The sequence below is a fragment of the Gossypium hirsutum genome, chromosome A05 (assembly GCF_007990345.1).
Source record: "Gossypium hirsutum isolate 1008001.06 chromosome A05, Gossypium_hirsutum_v2.1, whole genome shotgun sequence".
Classification (NCBI taxonomy): domain Eukaryota; kingdom Viridiplantae; phylum Streptophyta; class Magnoliopsida; order Malvales; family Malvaceae; genus Gossypium; species Gossypium hirsutum.
Window position 1 is genome coordinate 21841554 of NC_053428.1, and position 15748 is coordinate 21857301.

The 15748-nt window shown below is 30.8% G+C and overlaps 2 protein-coding genes across 3 annotated transcripts; one reads left to right on the forward strand and one right to left on the reverse strand.

Moving 5' to 3' along the window:
* The first annotated feature begins 3070 nt into the window (after positions 1 to 3070).
* Positions 3071 to 4999, forward strand: LOC121229475 (phosphoglycerate mutase-like protein 1). The gene is made up of 9 exons (XM_041113943.1): positions 3071 to 3271; positions 3362 to 3469; positions 3559 to 3638; positions 3736 to 3871; positions 3966 to 4040; positions 4168 to 4256; positions 4336 to 4455; positions 4561 to 4605; positions 4718 to 4999. Exons 1-9 carry the CDS (start codon positions 3212 to 3214, stop codon positions 4800 to 4802), a joined length of 798 nt encoding a protein of 265 aa, XP_040969877.1. The 5' UTR covers positions 3071 to 3211; the 3' UTR covers positions 4803 to 4999.
* A 113-nt stretch (positions 5000 to 5112) lies between these two features.
* Positions 5113 to 9057, reverse strand: LOC107957849 (protein odr-4 homolog). 2 transcript variants are annotated; one of them, XM_016893443.2, is made up of 11 exons: positions 8809 to 9057; positions 8497 to 8715; positions 8308 to 8403; positions 8106 to 8194; positions 7866 to 7994; positions 7412 to 7532; positions 7183 to 7267; positions 6980 to 7089; positions 6150 to 6301; positions 5674 to 5770; positions 5113 to 5590 (listed from the first exon to the last, which is right to left on the reverse strand). In XM_016893443.2, exons 1-11 carry the CDS (start codon positions 8887 to 8889, stop codon positions 5303 to 5305), a joined length of 1467 nt encoding a protein of 488 aa, XP_016748932.1. In that variant the 5' UTR covers positions 8890 to 9057; the 3' UTR covers positions 5113 to 5302. The 2 variants fall into 2 exon arrangements, with proteins under 2 accessions (XP_016748932.1, XP_040969876.1); XM_041113942.1 differs by having other exon boundaries at positions 5113 to 5593; positions 8809 to 8974.
* Between the last annotated feature and the right edge of the window lie 6691 nt (positions 9058 to 15748).

The window sequence follows — 15748 nt, forward strand, 5'->3', positions numbered from 1 at the left end:
TACCCTTATATATAATTATTAAAAAGGTAAAAATACAATGATGTATTGTGGAATACATCTTATATTCGTCTAACTTACGTATATTTATTAAAATGTAAAATTATTATTTTACTAGATCTCTTTTAAAAAAAAAAATTGAAGTAGAATGGTCATGATAATTAATAACATCTGATCCGACCCGTATGCATCAACGAACGTACTCAAGCTGATCACGCGGCTTTACTGGTCAATGAAGTCCGAGGGATGGAGATTTTCTGTGGGCTTTTTGTTTCCCTAGTGGAAAATGCTTTGTATTTTCCACGTATTTGCTAAGCAAACATAATAAATTATATAAAAAATTAAACACTTTTATTTGGACCGGCTGACTTAGTCGTCACTGTTGTTAACACGTGTATGTACGCAAAATTTTCCATGAGCTAAGAGCCTAAGACCCGCTGATTAATTGTTCTCATAAAAAAATGACAGATTAATTTCGGGTTTGAATGAGCGATTAGATGTATTTAGTTTATTTTTTATTTTATGTTATAATATTTAAGTTTACTGTAATTACTATTTTTACATTAACAATAAATAAATATACTGTTTATTTAAACTTATTTTAAAATTTTCAAATTTTAATGTTTAGTTTGAGTATATATTTACTAAAATTATAGTAATTGAAGTCTAAGAGCAGTAATTTAAATTTTGATTTGACACTGATTTTAAAACCTCTCATGCAATATTCATTAATAAAATTAAATTACTTGTATCAACAAAAAGACCTTAGAGTGACCAAAACAAACCTTTAACGTCAAAAAGATGGTAAATATACATATAATTTTTGTTAAGGTATAAATAGAAAACAAATTTGGAGATGGTGCATACATTGAGGAATTTGAGGAGTTTTCGCCAACAATATTGTTTTTGTGGGAGGAGGGTTGTTGTTATTTTTATTATAAATAATAATCTTATTTTTCTTATTAATTTTATCATTATATTAGCTCATAATTTTACAATTTTAAAAAATAATAATTAGATAAATTACATTAGTAGTGATCACTTAATTATATTTTTCTTTTTTGGTTATTCAACTACGAAAAGTTAAAATGACCACTCAACTATCAGTAAATTTCTTTTTTAGTTATCAAACAATGAAAAGTTACAAAATAGTCACTTAACTGTTTATTTTTATTTTTTTATCACCCAACTATCTTGGATTTTTGAGTATTTCTATCTTTACGTTAGCTAGTTATTGATAAAAAAGAAGAAGATAAAATTAAAAAGTTAGGTGATTATTTTATAATTTTTCATAATTGATGATCAAAAAGGAAATTATTAATAATTGAATGACTATTTTATTTCATAGTTAGGTGATCAAAAAATTATAGTTAAATAACTTCTATTGTAAATTACACAAAATAATTTTATCAATTTTGAGTGCGAAGTAACAACTATCAAGCACCTTACATACCCTACCTCACAGTTACTGTACTTTGTCAAGAAACTAAACATTTGTTTAAATGAGGTTAATTTCTATTAAAATTTTTTAAAAAATTATGATAAAATAATAAAATCAAGAGCTATACATTTATTGAACATTAATTTTAGGTTGCATACTGAACATAATGATACATATTCCAATTATGTAGGTATAATTAAACTAAGAAATTTATATTTGATATATTAATAAGATGTGAAATTCTTAAAATAAACTCATTTAACACTATTTAAAATAATGTAACAACATCAAAGTCACTAACAATTTATAATATATCAAACATTAAATAATACACAATTAATTAGCAGTTGTTGAGAGTGGTTGACCGTTCCCTAAGTTGTCAATAAAACGGGTTTGGGCCTCCGTGTAAATCCAAAACCGCGTTTCCAAAGAAAAACAAAAGGAAAACAGTTGCTTCACACTTATTCGCGCATTGAAAAAGGAAACTCCTATAATCCCTGTTTCCATGTTGCATGGATTTCGTTGAATCTTATTCTTTGTAAACAAACATAACTCTATTTAATGTATGGACATGAATTAATTTTATCATCATCAGAAATTATAATATAAATTTAAATAAAATTATAAGTAAGACTTGAAGTCTAGTATTTCCAAGAATAGCCTTCCATCCTGCGGTTGGCGTTAATTAAACCAAGTTCTCAATTTTTCCACAGCTTTCCTTTGGCCGCAAACTCTTTCCTTTGATTTTTATTTTCTTCATAATTTTCCTGGCAAACAAGGCTAAGACTTGCAGTTTGCATGCCAATTTTCCTTCTACGAAATGTTTATGCATTTTAATGGTATTATTATATAAGTTAGGATATACTAAGAATAGTTAACTGAACTAAACTAGTATTAATTGAATTAACTGAAATTTTTAATTTTTAACTGTTAATCAAACAGAAATATTTCAATTAATTCAGTCGGTCAACTAAATTAACGAAAATTTATATATATATATATATATTTGTTAAAACAAGTATAAAACATATCAAAAAAATAAATTGATAATATTCATTTAACCAAATTAAAACTACATATAATTTTTATTATTAATTATTAAATTCGGTTAATTTAGTTAATTCAATTAATTACTCGATTTCTAATGAATTAACCTATAACCGAACTTCTAAAAAATTATTAACTGACCTCCGAATGAATTAGATCGGTTAATCGACCGGTTAACTGAATTAGATTGACTTAATTGGTTAATTCGGTTTTAATCGAAATTTAAACAGCTCTAGTATCAACCAAAGTAATACTGTAGGGGATGGATCATTTACACTAATATAAAATTTAAGGTTAAAATGTTAAAATACTAATCATATAAAAATTATAAAAATATGTAAAATTATTTGCACTGGTATAAATGAGTTCCTCCCAAGAATAGTATATAATATTATATAGAATGAAAGTTGAAAGTTGAAAGTTGTTAGGGAAATTTATATATTGTAAGTCAAATGGTAACTAGTTTTCAAAGTCTTTTCTAGTGTCATTCTTAAGTTCCATACTTTTTCCTTCTTCATACGCTCGCATAATTCCACCATTATTAAATATTTATTTAGGAGTCACATAGCCATGATCATATGAACCAACCTAGAAAAATACTCATCTCAATTTCTCTCTCACAATATATATTTAAGTATTTATCCTGCAGCGTTTTAAATAACTTAATTTGCATCACAATAAGCTTTCTTCTATTTGCTTAAATTTACTTACCATTTGCAGAAAGTAATGAACACCACCGCAGCTCAATTTCCATACCCATGGCAGCGTTGCAAAATTATTCACTTGGTATGTACTTGGTTTACATATATAATATACCAACGCCAATAAAGGGCTTTTCTTTTTTATTAAACCATAGCCGTCACTTATGAGTTTCAGGTGAGGCATGGACAAGCAATGCATAACGTAGAAGGAGACAAGGACCATAATGCACTGTTGTCTCCTCACCTATTTGATGCCCAACTCTCCCCGTTGGGATTGCAGCAGGTAATTTAATAACCAGTGGCTTCTTATATATGGATCGTCAAAAACTTATATATAATGATCATGTTTAATCTTTAAATTTGTTTTTACAGGTTTGTAAACTTCGCAAGGAGGTTCATGCTAGAGGGCTTTTTAAAAGGATCGAGTTAGTGGTCACCTCCCCTTTGTACAGGTAAAAACATAAAATACCAAAAGGTTGATGAGATAAGTTATTGTCATATATATTTGGATCCGAAGCTAACGAGTGTTGATGGTATCATAATTATTAGGACCATGCAAACTGCTATTGGAGTTTTTGGTAATGAAAGCAGCGCAGATGGAGGGAATACTGATAATTTTTCTGCAAAACCCGGTGGTCTCGATTGCCCCCAAATCATGGCAGTTGAGCTTTGTCGAGACCGCTTGGTATGGCTTAATTAAATCTATCATTTTAAATTAAACCATGTTATTGGAGTTTTAAACTGGAAGTTTCATAACTTTAAAATTCAACTGGATGCAGGGGGTTCGACCTTGTGATATGAGGCGAACGGTTAGCGAATGCGAAGCTCTTTTCCCTTCTATTGATTTTTCAATGGTAAGGCCTTTAGCCGCCATTATTTTATCTTTAAACATTAATTGATTAAGATGATGTCATATAGTACAAGTGTTCAATGAATCCGTATTAAAGTATGCATGTCTTATATTTGTTTGGTATCGATCAGATGGATGGCGAAGATGACAGCGTGTGGAATCCGGACATTCGAGAGCCTGAAGAGGAAATTGCTGCACGGATGGTCTTGTTTATGAACTGGTAACAACAATTGGATGTAAAATCTTGGCCCTGTTTTGTAATTACTGGTTGATGAAATTATATTTAATTCCAATTCCAGGTTGTGGACAAGGCCAGAGCAGGAGATAGTGATTGTCAGCCATGGCATCATACTTCAGCAAATATTAAAAGTACTTGGAAATGACTGTCATCAAGCTGTTAGCTCTGCCTTATGCCAACGGTACTCACCCTTAACCATTAAATAATTTGTATTTTGAAAGCTTTCAAATGTTAAATTTTTGTGAATTGTGACTGATGATGAGTTAATTGCCTGATCTGATCTTAGCTTCGACAATTGTGAACTTCGTTCGGTGGTCATTGTCGATAAAAGGTAAATTATGCTTCTTTTCTTTTTCTTTTTTTTGGTTAGCAAATTTTGAATTAAAGAGCGACATAGAACGACGCCGTATCTTATGCTTAATCGCTGCCATTAACTATTGCAGCCCAAGGGCAGTGGATTCAACGCTTTGCTCATCAAGAGATGTTGCAAAGCAGCAGCATGTGTTAAGGGAGGAAGTTTCCAACTAATTGGACATTACACTGTTGGACTCCGCAAGAATTCTTTAATCTGTTCATCCAATTTGTATTCTTTGATCTTTCTTCATTTGTCTTCTTCATTTTAAGGGAAATTTGACACAAAAAAATGGTCTCCTTGCATTGCTAAATAATTGACTAAAAAATGTACGCTCAATTGTTTTATTAATAAAGTTTCCGTGTTTATTGAATTCTTATTCATGTTAAACTCAATGCAAAATGGCTTTTAAAATAGACATCAATCAAAGTTCAGAGTAACATCTTTTTATCATGGCAAACAAGGAAAACTCAAAAGGCACATATCTTCTCATAAAAAACTATTGCCATTTCAATAAAAAAATGTCCAATGGCATTGAAAATGGTTCTCAGAACAAAATTTCCTTTTAAAAAATTTGCTTTCTATTATAATTTGAGGTAATCAATCATAACACTACTTGATATGATATTGGTTCTAAAAAGGCTCCATATTACTACCGAAATGTTCACCCACTGCACTATGATTTTCTTACAAACACGAAACCTACTAATACTGAGAGGAGGAGGATGATAACGGCTGCAATGAAGTAGAGACTGGGTGACTTGCTAGTTTTCTGGCTATTTTCTTTGCCGGTAATTTCCATGTTCTTTTCTTGGGTAGAGCTTGATGTCGAACAGTAAGGGAGAACTACATCCCAAAAAGATCTAGTGGACACTCTAATGGCTTCTTCTTCAGGTTCCAATATTTTTGATGCATCATTTGGAGCTTCCATGGACATCAACTCAACACAATGATCTTTTAAAACCTACTAGCGCATGAAAACAACAAATTAGAAAGCACAGAAATATGTTACCCTCCAATTAAATAAAGAAGAAAAAGAAGAAGAACCTCAAGTGTCTCTGATGGTTGGAGATAGTCACAGATATATGTACCCGCCAACCATGGAACAAAGACTCTCCGAGGTAGTGAAAGATTGCAATTTTTCCTGTACCAATTTGTTTAGCATGCAGTAGAGAGAATCAATATTGCAAAAATATAAGGGGATTAACAGGTACTCTGTGAGGTGCAAGCTTAGAAATGGAGGAAAAAAAACACGTATATAGGAAATGAAAATAATGATTTAAGAATGAACACAGAAAAGCATAGGCTATTTTGGAAGCCACTTGTGAACAATGTTTTATTGCAATCAATAATGTAGCCACAACATAGCCAGATCTTGAATTTAATAGCATGAAGCCATGATGGTAATAATGTACAGAGAAAAGAGGAAACTAGACATTGGATGACAGACAGCAATCGGTATTCTAACTAGAGTTAGGTTCTTTTGATAAAATAAAGACTTATCAACAGCACAATTAATGCACCTCAAGGAGTGTAAAACGAGTTGGGAAACCGGCTTCTCAGAAGCTAAGTCATTTCCTGCTTCCTTAATTCCATTGTCGATTGGCCCTGGGTCTTCATCTGCTTCATCGCAAATAATATCAAGCCTGCTTCGCAAACTCCTGATGATATCATCCTGATCACAGCCATATACAGTTGCACAAGACAAGATTATAAACCCATGTCATTCAAGCAAATAAGACAGTTTGTTTTTTGGATTGAGAACATACAAATAACCTTTGAACATTAGCGTTTCAAGAATGTTCTCATCACAACAAGGTGGTTTTGAAGAAACTGGGTAATTCAATAAAGACAAAGTGAAGACAAAATATGCTATATGCTTGTGTAGAGAACATCAAAAAAACTATGCCATGTCATATAAAATAAATTAATATGCTACATGAAAAGGCTTGCATCACAATAGCACACATAAGCATAGTTTAAAGATGACATAAGACTCAAAAAGACTCTTCAGACCAAAGTTTTAGGGGTAATATGCGTCTTTTGATGTGCAAGAGAATGTAAGAATTTAGGTGCATGTGTTTGTACTGAATTTGTCAACAGGCATCACTCAACTAAAATCAGATAATTTCACATATTGAATTCCAAATATTCTATTCTACTTGTATCCATTTGGATAAACAATTGAAATAAACTGGTCATTGTTTATATTCATCTTGCACAGAGGTGGCAACATCTAATCCCTTTTATTTACCAGGACAGGCATTTCCATGTCAACACTTCAAATATCAAAAAGAGACCAAGTTATCATCTAAATCAAGACAAAAAGTACAAAATAGAAGAAATGGGTTACCTTTATATCAGCAAAAGCTTGTGAAATTGGTTCCTTGGAATTCAAGAATGAAAAGGAACATAGAGAGCCAGTAAAATTGACAACACCTACAACATCTTTCTGGCTGCATGCTTCACAAATTTAAACAATTATTAAACGTTAGTTTTAACAGTATAAACAACATGAAAAGACAATCAAGTTCAAAATAGAAAAGGCCAGATCACCTTCAATGTACATATCCTTCATAAATGGTAGAAGCAACTCAACTTCATGCAAACCCTCTGTGGTGCATGCTTCATCATTAACAACCTAAACAATAGGATAGCATCAGAAGAAATTACCAGTTCAAAGGTGAAGGAATTATTCAAGAAGTAATGGATATTGTTCCATAATTATAAAGATTAATGAATAAGATGCCTGGACATTTAAGAGGTTGATTAGAGCAATTCTCACCAGGTTCCCATCAATCACAGCTTTTGCACCTCGCAGCTCTTTAACGTAATTAGAAATTCCATTATAGAGAACATCAACAAGCGTCTCAGATTTTGATGTTTTCTCTTGATAAATTGGCAGCCTGAGTAACATATACCTTTGTTGTTCAAAAATGACTAAAGACATACTTTTGATGCTAAAATAGCTAGCAGGAAAATATCAACATATGTATCAACTATCAAGAGAAGCAACAATGCAAAAGTGAAACCAAGTTCCAAATTAAGCATAGCTATATGGTAGCCTAATACTTTAGCAAAAAGACTGTAAAGAAGTTATGAGGAAGCTGGCAATAAGAGATGCTAATGAAAGTTTGGTGAACCCCATATGGAAAAAAGAACAAATTCAACAGGAATTATCAAGCCAAACAATAGAAATCTGGGATGGGAAAGAAGTTTGAGAAATAGATAATAGTTACCTAAGATCAAAATTGTACAAGCACTTAAAAGTTTGAAGAGAAGTTAAGACCCTCCCCATTTTGAAGTCACAAGGCCGTAAGCTGCTTGACGTAATATTTGATGACAGTGTACAATTCCGACATGTCCATCTACCAAAGAAGTGTAATTTTGAGGTCAAAATAGAAATTTAACTTTAACAACTGAGGAATATCAAACATCAATAACAAATAACGAGTACAGATACAGTTCTTGTAAAGTACCTCCTTGGGCTATAACATATGTGAATAAGCAATCTTTCATCAAGGTCATCCTCCAAAGTGGAAGCTGCTTCAGCAACTCCCTTCACAGTCTGCAAAAACCATTAGATTTATTTCAGATCATAAATAGGTGAAACCAAAACTTTACTCCTAACGAAAACATGCCAAACTTCAATAAAAATGAAGCAAAGATAAAGTGAAACACCTGGCAAAGCACCATGGTCGAATTCTTGAAAGCGGACTCACTTGCCCACACATAAATACCCACTACTTTGATTCCACCCACCATCATTCTTGACACCTTGATTCAACAACATTTACATAATTTAAGGGAAAAAATTCGAATTCAGTTCACTAATTCAAAGTAAACAAATAAATGAATGAATAAACGCACTTGGCGAGCATGTTCAGCGACCCAATCCTTGTCAATGGCCAAATTAGAGGAAGAATCAGACGTCTGAGATTTGGATTTCGATCCTTTTTTCTTGTTGTCTTTTGCTGGCTCCAAAACCGAACAAGCTGGTTGTCCGGCGTCGTTTTGAGGAGTGGGTACTAAATCGAACACGAAGCCGCGGTCCAGAGCGGAGTTGAGTTTCCCTATCACCAGACCAACCTGCATTTAAACGGGCAAAAAGGAATTTAACATGAAATTCTTCAGAATTCATCGATCTCTGTAATTTTGTTTCAACGAGAAAACGGAATGGACCTGAGCCGGTTCTGAAGATCGGGAGAGACGATCCTCAGCTAGCTGGAGTTGGCTTTCTTCTCCGACCACTGCTTTCACCATGTTTGTTTGACTTCAGTGAACAAACAGATCGAAGTCGAGCCACCTGGGATTTCAGAGCTTAGCAATAAGAACCGGAGAAGAAATCATGAGAAAGAAAACGGCGTCGTACTGCCATCATGGACTTGCAAATGGGCTTTTGGTTAGGTCTCTCTTGCTTTGTTTGAGGACATTCGAAATGGGCTTCTTTTAGCCATTGTGCTTTATATGGGCATAATCATCATTTCATAATTTTCTTCTTTTCTCTTAGGCCCTTGTAAATAATTTTATATTTAGGAATCCTTTTTAGCTATTAAATATGTTACTAAATACATAAACAAATAATTAATGCATTAACCTTGGTATTACAAAGTTTAGTCTCGTTGACCTAAATGAATGTACGAATTCACATGTGGAATTAGGGGAGTTAGTGGGTAAGTTTCGCGAGTCTCGTCTCACTTCAAATTCAATTGGGTTGAGATTGATATAAATTTCGGTGATGGTGAGGTAAGGATGGGACAAAAGTTAGACTCTTCGTGGGTGGTAAGGTAGGTGTGGATATGATCTTGTACCTGTCTCATCTCTACCCGCCACGCATAATGTAATAAGCATATTTAACAAATAAACATTTATAAAATTAAAAGAAAAAGGAGAGCACTCCACAGTTCTTACCCAATTTTAGCACACCTCACTCCTTTAGTTTCTCACTTTCTCTGTTTTACATAAAAACTCTAAAATTACTCATTATTGCTCCACGCCGCAACTTGCAAATTTAAAACTCCTGTTTAACTGATACTTATAAATATATTGTATGGAGTGAATTGCGGCACCCTAAAATATTTGAGAAAGATATTTATATATAGTTTATGTTTACATGTCAAATGCGTATTAAAATAATTAATGAATTTTAGTGTTTGGCCGTTTTTAAACTTATCCACATTAAAGATTTGAGTCACAAGAATTTTCTACTCATAATGAAGGTTAATGGTTTCCTGTTGTTAATATCAAAGGGAATGGAATGAACAAATACATCTAACATTTATAGATTAGGCGGTAGTATTATTTAAATTTTAATATTTATAATAAAGGAGGATGGGTCTAGACCAAATATGTCAGGATTTTAGTAAAGGTGTTGTTTCAAATTTATAAAATATCTTTCATTTAGGTTTTCGTTTTTTATTTTATTTTTAAATTTGTGCTTTTTATCAATTTATTTAAAAATAAATAGAGAAGTTAATTTTTTAACTTTGCTGATGTTGCACCTATGCGAATTATCACGTGAATAACATGTAAGTATTTAATTAATTTTAAAAAAAATTCAAAAAATATATATAAAAACTATTTTTAAAAATTAAAAATTATTTAAATTATTTTAAACTTATAAAAAAATATTTTTTTAATATTTTTAAAATTCTAAAAAAATTAATTAAATGTTTGAGGTGTTATCTATATGGCAATTCACGCATATACCATATGAGCAAAGTTAACAAATGTTAAATTTTTCATCCATTTTTTGGGTGATTTGACAAAAATATAAATTTAAAAATTAGATGAAAATAAAATAAATGATTAAAATATTTTTTTATAAAATTGAAGGATTAAAAAAAATTATTATGCCTTTAACAAATCCCCTAATGCAAAAATAGATGACCAAAGCTAGAGTTGTCCATAGGTCGAGCCGGATGAAGGCTTACTTGAAAAATTGGAGGGTTTGAGCAAAAATATAAGCTTAAAAAATAAACTTGGACAAAAAAAATGCCCATTTAAAAAATATGTTGGGCCTTGAATAAGATTTTTTTGGGCCCGACTTGAATTTTCAAAAAAAAAACTATTAATTTTCCATATTTTGTTGTTATTTTCTCTTTTTTTACTACTATTTAACTATTATGTTACTCTTATTTTGTTGTTAATGTTTGGATATTGTATAATACTTTTATTATTAATTTTGTTACTATTTTAGAGGCATTTACTTGTTAAATTGCACTTATTTATTTGAATATAAAAACTTTTTTAAATTTATTTTTAATTTGGTAAGAAATATTTATTTTAATATTTCTAATGTATTTGGTTTATTGTATTTTTTAAAAAATTTAATAAAAAATAAAATTTAAAAAATTAGCACGAACCAAATCTAATTTTGAATATATTTATCTACACTAAATTTAAACAAAAATTTAGAATCATCTTTTGAATCGGGTTGAACTTAAACCTAATAATCCAGCCTAAAATTTTGTTAGAGTGAGAGTCAGACCCGACCATCACAACTCTAGATCAAAGCCATTTGATAAAAATAATCCTTAGTCCAATTTCGGAATAAAAAACCGTGATGCAATAATACGTGACCGAAACAGAAGTCATCATGTTGCAAAGTGACGAAGACCTTGGAATATGGGTTGGGTTAACAATACGGAGCAAGTTCCAAATACCAAACTTTCAAGGAAATAAGAAGGTGATTTTAATATTAATTTATGACAACTAGACAAGCTTTGGAAGATTGCAGGTTTGAAATTATTAAAGTGTGTAATATTTTTTTAAATGATAGAATTTTGTTTTGGAAAAAGAAAATTGAAAGACGTATTTAAAAAATGGGAACGGTAGGAGTTGGTGGAAAAGAAACAAGTATGGGAAAATGCCGAAGCAGAATATTTGTTTTTAAATCCTGCAAAAATATCAAATATGTACGAAATCAACCCGACCAAAGCTGAGATGAGAAACATAAAAAGCAGGGGGTGAAAAAGTGTTTTCAAAGTCCCTTAGGTAAACATTATGATACCTACCAATGATTAACCTTATTATTTTTCCTTTTTAACTTTCTTATATTTAATAATCATATTATATTATGTCTTAATTAAATTTAAAATTAAAATTTAATCGAAAAGTAAAATCTTCCTATACCATATTTTTATTTACAAAATTCCATTTAAATAATATTAAATTTCTAATACTTGACTCAATCAATATACATGCCCCTACTAAATTTTAAAACCCTAACGCTAACCTAGTCTATGGATAATTTCCACTATTTTTCCTTTTTGATTATGTATTCTAATAATTTTGGTTTGTTTTGGCAGCATATTAGTATTACCAGATGGGTCCAGTAACAGCTACACTGCAGCGGCAGACCAAAAGCGAATCCTTCCCGCTGCTCCACAAACTTTCACCAACAATACAATCAAAAACTAATAAGTCGACGAAAACCCGAAGGCTTTTGCTGTTTGTCGTGTCTCCGCAGTTGATTTCTTTCCGCCCACGGGTTTAACCAATATATCTAATTTTAAACATCATTACTGACATCGAATCTAATGATGAAGGGTTTTTTTTAGAGAACAGATAAAATTAAAATTTAAGTATTTATATTCACTTTTTAAGAAATTTTAAACTTTTGTGTATTCTTCTTTATCCAGCCGTCGTTGATGTCTAATAAAAAATTGCATTAATAATATGTTTAAATAAAAATTTTGCTTTAATTATAACACTTTTTCAATTACATAATTTTTATTAAAATAATATTAGAATTATGATTCTTAAATTTTATTATACGTGTATGCATGTAAAAATTATGTATTTAGAACATAAATATGTGTTTAAAAATAACGTACAATAAATAATATATATGATTAATGGATGTAATAAAATGTGCATAATAAAATTAAAATACATAAATAAATTAAAATGAAGTTTTGATTTAGTGGTAAATTTTTTAAAAAATCTATGTAATTGTTATGGATTTAAATCATACAATATGCATATTTTTATTGTTTTTTAAATGAAAAAACTAAAGTATCCTCAAATAATATAAATTATTTTAAATTAAGAAGATCATTTTTGTAATTCCTTAATTGAAATAGTATTCGATTGACTCGTAACACTAACTTAATCAGAGATTTTATTAATAATATAAATTATACAATTGTAATTCTTTAAATATTTAAATTTAAATTTTTATTTAATATTATATTTACAACTGTCACTCTTTCTCTTATCTTTTTTTTTTCTCATGATCTTCCATCCATGCAAGGAGTGATGAAAATCCGTAGAGCCTAGTGAACCACTATAGTAAATTGTAGTTATCAGAGTAATTTTGTAATCCTAAGGATAGGATTATCGAGAGTTTAAATTCTTTATGAATCTACCGTATAGATAGGTTTGAATTTGAGTCATTAATGTAATTTAATTTGTATTATTGGATGTTGGGGGCTCAACTATAGAAAAGGAATTTCCCACCTCATTTGTAATCATTTTTCACTTAGAGTAATTAAATTGAGAGCATTCACTTTAAAAGCTTTTTTAAGCATTTTCTACTTTCTCACTTGTTCCGTCAATTACTTTTTACCATTGGTGACTCAGAAATCTTTTGAGATTATCATATTTCGAGGGTTCAGGTTAAATTATGCAAATTTGAAGCGAATTCACCGCTTAAGGTCACGCAGTTTCCCAGGCTAGGTTCATTAAAGTGCCTTAGTTGAGATGACAAATCAAACAGATTGTCAACATATCTCACTAGAGACCCATGGGGGAAAAGAAAGGTAGCAATTCAAGGGATATTCTGTCGGCGATAAATGGAAGAGTTTCCAAACTCAAAGAATCCATGGTTGATGTTAAGAAAAGCCTTGAGGTGGTTGAAGTTCGCATCATAAAACTGGACTCTATAGGATGAGCTTAAGGAGCAAATACAAGATACACCCAATGTCATTGTGGTAGAGATGTAAAGGACTCTTAACTCCATTGTGAATATGCTGACCTAGAGGGATAATGCTCTCGAAGCCATGATGGAGGCTTTGAAGAAATATGTGGAATAGCTCGAGGGGGAACTTGTTCTATGCAAAGCAATTGTGGGTAATAGGGTGTGAGTCGAGACATACAAACACAAGATTGACGTCCCTAAACTGAAAGAGTTTAAGGGGATCAGGTTTATATATTTAATTAATGTTGCCCTTTTGTGGTGGTGGTGTAGTGCACAAACGAAAACTGAGGTGGCATCAATATTAGGACTTGGGTGCAGGTTTAGAAATAATTCAATGAATAGTTTTACCTTGAGTATGTTAAAGATGAGGTTTGGGCTAAGTTGCGACGACTTCTGCAACAAGGCACTATTTGGAGTTTTGTGAATTAATGATCTAGATATTTGGCTAGCATGAGATAAATACATTTTTCTCTTTCTTGGATAGACTAAGACCTTAGGCTAAGCTTGAGTTACAGTGAAGAGGTGCCCAAGATCTTACCAAAGCTATGACGACAGTTGAGTCCTTGATTGAGCTTGATATTAAAAAGGTCAAGTTTGAAACTTAATAAGCCAAGGTGAAGGGCAATGGTCGAGGAGATCAATGACAATCCAAGAATGGTAGTGTGAAGTCACGGGCAAGGAAGTTGAAGTCTAATAAGCCAATCGATTAAAAAAAAATAACGAGCTAGTGAAACGCTTATTTACGTGGTGGTTCGCACAAGATGTGAGACTACCAAAAGCGAGCCAAACTTACCGCCATTTATAAGGAGGATGTGGAGCCAATGGATGAGGCTTTGATTCTTGGTTCTTTAGTGCTAAATTTTGCCAAGGCAAAAAGGGGTTGAAAGTAGGAAAGGTTGATGTTTATAAACATACATCGCAGGCAAACAAAAGAGTGCTTTTGTTTTAATACTTAATTATTGTTTTCACTTCATTCAAATAAAGCAACCTAAAAATCAAATTAATATTAATATTTTATTTTTTATTATAATTCTCACTATTACCAATAACTCCCCACCCTTACCCTATGTTTCGGTAAATAATTATAAAGGAAAAGAAATGAAATGAAGGTTTAAAAAAAGGTTATGATGCATGTTTATTTTGTTAAATAGATAAAATTAGTAAAGCACTTTGGAAAGCGAAAGAAATGTTTGATTATTATAAAAAAAAATGCCAATTATATTCTTTTTATAAAATAACTCATGTAAAAAATTAATAGGATTAAAAAAAGTATAATTTCGCGTTTAAAAAGTAACATTACTTTTTTTCCATAGTTTTTCTCCCAATTTGAAGTAAATAAAACTGTGTAACTTGGGAAAGTAAGGGAAATTCAACTCTCTTTTGCTTTCCATTGCCTAAATAAAAGAATCAATTGAATCTCAGAAATAACTTGCGTTCAAATCATTGTTATATAAAAAAAAAACAAATTCAAACAAGAGAAAGTTTTCTACTTTCCTCAAAATGTTATTTTTTTTGTATGTCTAAAGTTTTTTTCATGTGATGTCAATTGAGTTAGGGTTTAATCCGTTATATTTTTTGGGTATGTCTAGGGCAAATAGCTACTTATTTTCCTCAAAATGCAATATTTTTGGGTATGTCGAAAGTTTCCTTCATGTAGTGCCAATTGAGTTAAGGTTTATTCTGTCATATTTATTGATATGTCTAGAACGAAATCCTCAAAATACTTCTTAAGTATGTCTAAAGTTTACTTCATGTGATATAAATTAAGTTAAGACTCAATTTATCAAATTTATTAAATATATTTAAAGAAAAAGGTTAAGTTAAGACTCAATTTATCAAATTTATTGAATATATCTAGAGGAAAAGGTTTTTTTCTTTCCTCAAAATGCCATATTTATTTTGATATGTTCAAAATTTCCTTCATATGATGCAAATTAAATTAAAGCTTAAACTACTATTTCTTTTTACGAACTTATGACAGTCCTCTTAATTATGTCATTTTTTCCTTTCCCTAAAAGGACAATATAGTTTACCATTGTATCTATCTTTGTTGGTCATGGGTAATATTATATTATTAAACTTTATAACAGTAGGGGCAACATTTATAAAAGAAACAAATAAAATAATGAAATAAAAATAAATAAAGGCAAAAACATTTACTTTCACGCTTCTAAATTATTTAATTCCAATCCAGCTCCA

Bases quoted from the DNA above. Each gene is read 5' to 3' on its own strand.
- LOC107957849 (XM_016893443.2), bottom strand. From the start codon at position 8,889: ATGGTGAAAGCAGTGGTCGGAGAAGAAAGCCAACTCCAGCTAGCTGAG. The intron at 7,268-7,411 runs GTGAGAATTGCT...CCTATTGTTTAG, and splicing joins CTGTGATTGATGGGAACCTG to GTTGTTAATGATGAAGCATG. The intron at 7,090-7,182 runs GTGATCTGGCCT...AAATTTGTGAAG, and splicing joins GAAGGATATGTACATTGAAG to CATGCAGCCAGAAAGATGTT.
- LOC121229475 (XM_041113943.1), top strand. From the start codon at position 3,212: ATGAACACCACCGCAGCTCAATTTCCATACCCATGGCAGCGTTGCAAA. The intron at 3,272-3,361 runs GTATGTACTTGG...TATGAGTTTCAG, and splicing joins GTTGCAAAATTATTCACTTG to GTGAGGCATGGACAAGCAAT. The intron at 4,257-4,335 runs GTAACAACAATT...TTCCAATTCCAG, and splicing joins ATGGTCTTGTTTATGAACTG to GTTGTGGACAAGGCCAGAGC.